Source organism: Pseudonaja textilis, chromosome 8 (assembly GCF_049901715.1).
Source record: "Pseudonaja textilis isolate UNSWEBS1 chromosome 8, rPseTex1.2, whole genome shotgun sequence".
Taxonomy (NCBI): domain Eukaryota; kingdom Metazoa; phylum Chordata; class Lepidosauria; order Squamata; family Elapidae; genus Pseudonaja; species Pseudonaja textilis.
This window is the reverse complement of record NC_141997.1, coordinates 30,709,620-30,715,619: the sequence shown is the minus strand read 5'-3', so window position 1 is coordinate 30,715,619 and position 6,000 is coordinate 30,709,620. Positions and strand designations below refer to the sequence as shown.

At 42.5% G+C, this 6,000-nt stretch overlaps 1 protein-coding gene across 2 annotated transcripts in view; it reads left to right on the top strand.

Moving 5' to 3' along the window:
• Nucleotides 1-4,547: 4,547 nt before the first annotated feature.
• FGF14 (fibroblast growth factor 14) overlaps nt 4,548-6,000 on the top strand; it is a 321,475-nt gene continuing 320,022 nt past the window's right edge. The window contains exon 1 of one of the 2 annotated variants that reach the window (XM_087937937.1): nt 4,548-5,602. In XM_087937937.1, coding sequence (XP_087794063.1) covers nt 5,512-5,602 — 91 coding nt within the window. In that variant the 5' untranslated portion in view covers nt 4,548-5,511. The remainder of the gene's footprint in view (nt 5,603-6,000) is intronic. The other variant, XM_087937936.1, reaches the window with a different exon arrangement.

The window sequence follows — 6,000 nt, the reverse complement described above, 5'->3', positions numbered from 1 at the left end:
GCACAACCTCTTATTTGGTCCCTTTTTTCCTTTCGTTGAACACCTGAATTATGTCCCCAAGAGTATTTTTGTTGTTGTTGTTGCTTGTTGCGAAGTCATGTCCCACCCATCACGACCTCATGGACAATGTTCCTCCAGGCCTTCCTGTCTTCTACCATCTTCCGGAGTCCATTTAAGCTCACGCTGATTGCTTCAGTGACTCCATCCAGCCACCCCATTCTCTATTGTCCCCTTCTTCTTTTTCCCTCAATCTTTCTCAACATTAGGCTCTTCTCCAGTGAGTCCTTCCTTCTCATGAGGTGGCCAAAGTATTTGAGTTGCATCTTCAGGATCTGGCCTTCTAAATAGCAGTCAGGGTTGATCTCCTCTAGGACTGACCAGTTTGATCACCTTGCAGTCCAAGGGACTCGCAGGAGTCTTCTCCAGTACCAGAGTTCAAAGGCCTCCATGCTTTGGTGTGCAGCCTTCCTTATAGTCCAACTTTCACAGCCATACATCGCAACTGGGAAAACCATAGCCTTGATTATACACCCTTTTGTTGGCAGGATGATGTCTTTGCTTTTTAGTATGCTGTCTAGATTTGGCATAGCTTTCCTCCCCAGGAGCAAGCATCTTTTGATTTCTTGATTACATAGTCCCAATAAAATGCTTAGCAGAAATTCAGAATGGCCTGAATGTATTTATTTAGAGGACTTATAAGACTGCCAATCTCCTACAATGACCCTAGGCAGCTCACAACACGTAAAACAATGATAAAAAAATACCCTTCCCTTCCAGCCCTCTGGAAGGGTGAAAGGGTGGAAATCTCTTTAATCTCAAAGTGGGAGGCTATTCCAGAGAACTGGGACAGCCATCAAAAAGGCCCACTTCCAAAGGCCCACCAAATGACAACATTTAAGGCAGGGAACCCAAAGCTCATTCACTCTATATAACCTAGGAGAACAGGTATATAATCTTAGGGAGAGGCAGCCTCACAAGTAACCTGAATGGATATTTGCAGATTTACAAGCAATTAAAAAAGGAAAAAAGAATAGGAAACTGGAAAAGAAAAGTATTTTTACTGACACTGGGTTTCTTACAACTTTTAATATTAGATGCTGGGCTTTCTGTATGACGGGTAAAGGTCATAAAAACGTCCTCTTTTAAACAACAGTACTAAGTTTAGTACAAGCAGTAAAAAGTCACACTTATCATGTATACAATACAGTGCTACAACTAGTGAAAATTAGATTGCAGCAGAGGTGGTATTCAGCAGGTTCTGACCAGTTCTGGAGAACCGGTAGTGGAAAATTTGAGTAGTTCAGAGGACCCACAAATACCACCTCTGATTGGCCCCACCCCCATCTAGTCTCTGCCTCCTGAGTCCCAGCTGATCGGCTGGGTCTTCTTTGGTTACGCTATCCAGGAGAATGGAGCTAGATAGCAGGTTAGTAGGGTGGGGAGGGAATAGGATTTTGCAATATCCTTCCTCTGGAGTGGAGCGGAAATGGAGATTTTGCAGTAACCTTCCCCTGCCATGCCCACCAAGCCACGCCCACCAAGCCATGCCCACAGAACTGGTAGTAAAAAAGTTTGAATCCCACTACTGGATTGCACCTTTATTATTTTACTAAGTGTTGTTAGGCAGATGGATCCAACTACTGGAAAATTTCTCTTTTGCATAACTGAACAAAGCACCACCCAGTCACTCAAAAGAATATGGTTTCTCCTATCCTCTGTATCAAGGGTCCTCAAGCTTGGCAAGTTTAAGACTTATGGACTTCAACTCCCAGAATTCTTGAGCTAACATGACTGGAGAAGGAATTCTGGGAGTTGAAGTCCACAAGTCTTAAAGCTGTCAAGTTTGAAGACCCCTACTCTATATGTTATAAACTTAGGACAGTGCAGGAAGAGAAAGGGAAGAGGTAAAGAAAGTACAACAACATACAAGTAGGAAGCTAATATCATCTCTTGTCACTTTGTATTGAATTCTGAACCCATTTTGAAATGCAAAATGCAATGGTCATTGTATTCCCTTATATTCCCTGTATTCCTATAAATTGTTCCTATAATCCTTTTCTTGGTAAGCTCCCTTTTACATCTAGAGATTTAATTACATTGGTTTAATAAGAATATTTATATTAGAAGCTTCCCCACATTGAAGACTACAGAATCGTATAGCTACCTTTTCTGTTTCAAGCTTGGCTCAGATTTTTCTATTTCTATTTACTTATTTATTTTATTTAGTTAATTTGTCAAGCATGTATGAGAAGACAGGTATAAGTATGAACGTAACATATAAACATATAAGTATAAACTGGTATAAGTATATAAATGAGTCTGAATAAATAGGAATAGTAGGACAGGGGTGGTAGGTACGCTGGTGCACTTATGCACGCCCCCTTACAGACCTCTTAGGAATGGAGTGAGGTCCACGGTAAACAGTTTAAGGTTAAAGTTTTGGGGGTTTGAGGATGTAACAACAAAGTCAGGTAGTGAGTTCAGGCATTGACCACTCTGTTGCTGAAGTCATATTTTCTGCAATTGAGTTTGGAGCAGTTTACTTTGAGTTTGTATATATTGTTTGCCTGTGTGTTATTGTGGTTGAAGCTGAAGTAGTCATTGACAGGAAGGACATTGTAGCAGACAATTTTGCATACTAAGCTTAGGTCAGACCTTAAGTGGCGTAGTTCTGAATAGTCTAGGTCCAAAATTTCAAGCCTGGTGGCATAAGATATTCTATGGCGAGCTGAGGAGTGGGGTACTCTTCTCATGAAATACCTCTGGACTTGTTCAATTGTATTAATGTCCGTTATACAGTGTGGATTCCAGCTGCATTCGAGAATTGGTCTGGTGAAGGTTTTGTATGCCCTGGTTTACAGTTCAATGTTACTGGAGAAGAAGCTCCGCAAAATTTGGTTAACAACTCTTAATGCCTTTTTGGCTATGCTGTTACTGAGCTTCTAGAAGGAAGATCCAAAGCACTTTCCTTTCTTTTTCTCCCTAAGTCTGGTCTGAAAGAAGAAAACCTTGGTCGAAGGGTCAACCCTTGTTTGTTGCATAGGCTCGAGGAGACTGAGTTCTGATAATGATGTTATTCAGTCAGCCATAACTCTTGGTGATTCGAGGGCCAGGTCTCTTTACATCTTCCAATCTTGCACTGTTTCTTTGAGCTTTTTTTGTGCTCTGGTTGGTGTCAGCTTTGTGAAGGTGTCCAGCCACCATGTTCTTTGGAGGCCTGCTTTCCTTTTACTGCTAACTCTTCCCAACATAATGGCTTTCTTTGCTAAATCCCCCCATGTGATATGGCCAACTAGTTCAGCCCAACTAGTTGCAATCTCTCATATTTACCATTTCTTGAAGAACTCTTGTAAGAGAGGGTTTACCAAAGATATTTTAAATTAATATCCTTTCTCCAGTTTGGAAATAGTGTGTCTAATACTTTTACACGTCAGATAAAGAGTCTTTGAATGCGAGCAACAAGGAACATCTTCCTTCTAAAGAAAAAAAATAATCGCATTTTAAAATCAGTTTTATGGGTAGGTTTCCTTTTAGTAAAATGGAGGTGCTAAATTGGTAATAATAAAGATCCGAGAACATAGCAGATATTAAATTCATTGCTCCTGGAACAATTTTGGGACATTCTTGCCTGAATGAAGGAATGGGGTAGATGGAGATAATATGTGATTGTAAAGAGATGTACAGGTCTGTATCAATAAGGAAATGGGTTTCTCGGCATTTTAAATAACAAACTCAAATTTTTATAAAAATATATTGGATATTTTTCTGTATTAACCTTGCTTTTTGGCATAAGAATAAAGCAACATAGCTCATTTTTATTCTCATTTTACAGATAGAGTCCTGAGCAAGATCTGTCAATCATTTAAACTGGGGTGACAGCTGAGGTTCTTTTCAGTTCCAAAATCAGCACTTTTTCTCCTGGATGGACAGATGTCAGTTTTTTCAGTTCAGAATTTGGAAGAAAGTCTATTTGTTTCTCAGGAGGTGTGCAGAGAAGAAGAGGCAACGTGTTCCTGTTAGTTCCTTCTTGTTGCTGACGTAGTTCTTTTGAGGAGGAGACTGTGTAGATGGAAAGTGGGATCATTGGGTGGACTCCTGGCTCTTCAGGAAAAAGGGGAAAGTTCATTTCTTCTTTGTGACCCTATGGTTCAGTCTGTAATTAGATTTTTTCTCTTCTCACGAACAGTAAAGAGTTTTCAAAGGAAAGTCTCAGGCAAGTCTATGTGTCGAGTGGTGGGTCTGAGGTCTTGTTAGCATGCAGGGATGTAGTTCCTCGGAGGTTACAAGTGGCGGTCTCTGTCCAGTATTTTAAGCTGCAGCATGCTTGGTGAAAGGAATGGAGGAGGGGGGGGGAGAAGAAGGGAGGGGAGGGAGAGACTGCAGTGACACTGCTTTCCCTGGGCTGGCTGAAGCATCTCACTGGTGACAGGCCTGGAAGCACGTGGCTACGTCATGAAAGCCAGTCTCTTGATGCAAATTTCAACTCCTCCTACTCCCAGTTGAATGCCTGTAACTCATATCCAAGGCTCAGGAGCAAAATCCAGTTTGTGTGAGTGTGAGTGCGTGTGCGTGTGTGTGTGTGTGTGTGTGAGAGAGAGAGAGTGAGCGTGTGTGTGTGCATGTATCTTTCTCTCCCTCTCTCTCTCTCTCTCTCTCTGCATGTGCAGGGAAGATAGAGAAATTCCTAATGCAAGCTGGGTCTTGGGCGAAGCACAGAGAGAGAGAGAGAGAGAGAAGGAAAGAGAAGAGAGCTGCCTCCGTGATGTGTATGTTTGCCTGCGTGCTAAGGGCTAAGCTTTGCATCTGTTGTGCAGCCTGACTGGGAACTGCAGGTGCCACACAATTGCATATGTCACTGAGATGATTTGATGGTAAAAATCAGCACTTTCCGAGTGGAGCGCCTGCTTTCATCCATCAGACTTCAGGTAGATGGTAGTGGTGGTACTGGCTGCGTGTTCTCTCTTCCAGGAGCTGCACCATGCTTATCTTTTGGTAGGATGCATCCTGTTTTGGCTTTGTTCTGCAGATCCACCCATCCACCTAACCATCAAGTAACAGGCAATGGTGTCTTCTTTGGGGATCTTCTCTTTTTCACTGTGGTCTCGGGTTAGTTTTTGGCCTTGGCTGGAATCTCATCGCCTCATGTCTTGGTTGGCTTCGATCTGAAAGGGAAGAAACAGACAGAAAGGAGAGGATCTATGTCTTTTTTTTCCTTCCACAGTTTTGGGTGATAATCCACCGTCATTCTGGAGGGGGAATAACCATTCACTCTGGCTGAAAAACGCATCCGTTGAGAAGTCTGAAAGAAAGAAACCACGTGAGGGGAAAAGGGGGGGGAAAACCCTGGGAGAGCAAATTTATTATTATTTTTTTTCCCCCTTTGTTGTTGTCTATGATAAAACTGGTGCACCTTTTGAGGAGAACTGATCTCAATTTATTATTATGCAACAACCACAAGGGTCTCATCTATCTCAGGGTGTATAAGCGCTGGATTGCTTTTCGCCCAAATCAATGTGGTTTCTTTGGAACATTTTCAGCAAAGGATCGCATATGCTGCAGTGTCTTTGTGGCAAGAGTCTTAAGAAAAACAAGAACCCAACTGGTAAGCAATACATTACATCACGTTGTTTTTTTTTCCTTTGTATTACTGTCTGTTGCTCGCCGAAGGCAGATCTGCAGTCCTGTTGAGGGGAAACTGAGGGAAATGGAGTTAGGCCAGTGTCGACTTGCATGTGTGGTTCCCATTGTATGGAAACAAGCAAGGGTCAGGCTGGACACGACTAGACAGATCTGTTTGGACTGTGTTGAAGCCAGAAATGGAGAAATTTAGATCACTAGAAGATGAAATTGTAGCATGCTGCTGAATTGAAACTCCCCCACAGCCCATGGGTGCAGTTAGCTTCCAGAAGAGATCTCAAGGCCTTGCACTCTTACACGCCTGTGGCTGCACTCTTACACGCCTGTGGCTTGTAGGTGGCTCCAAGGGACTTTTGGCACAAC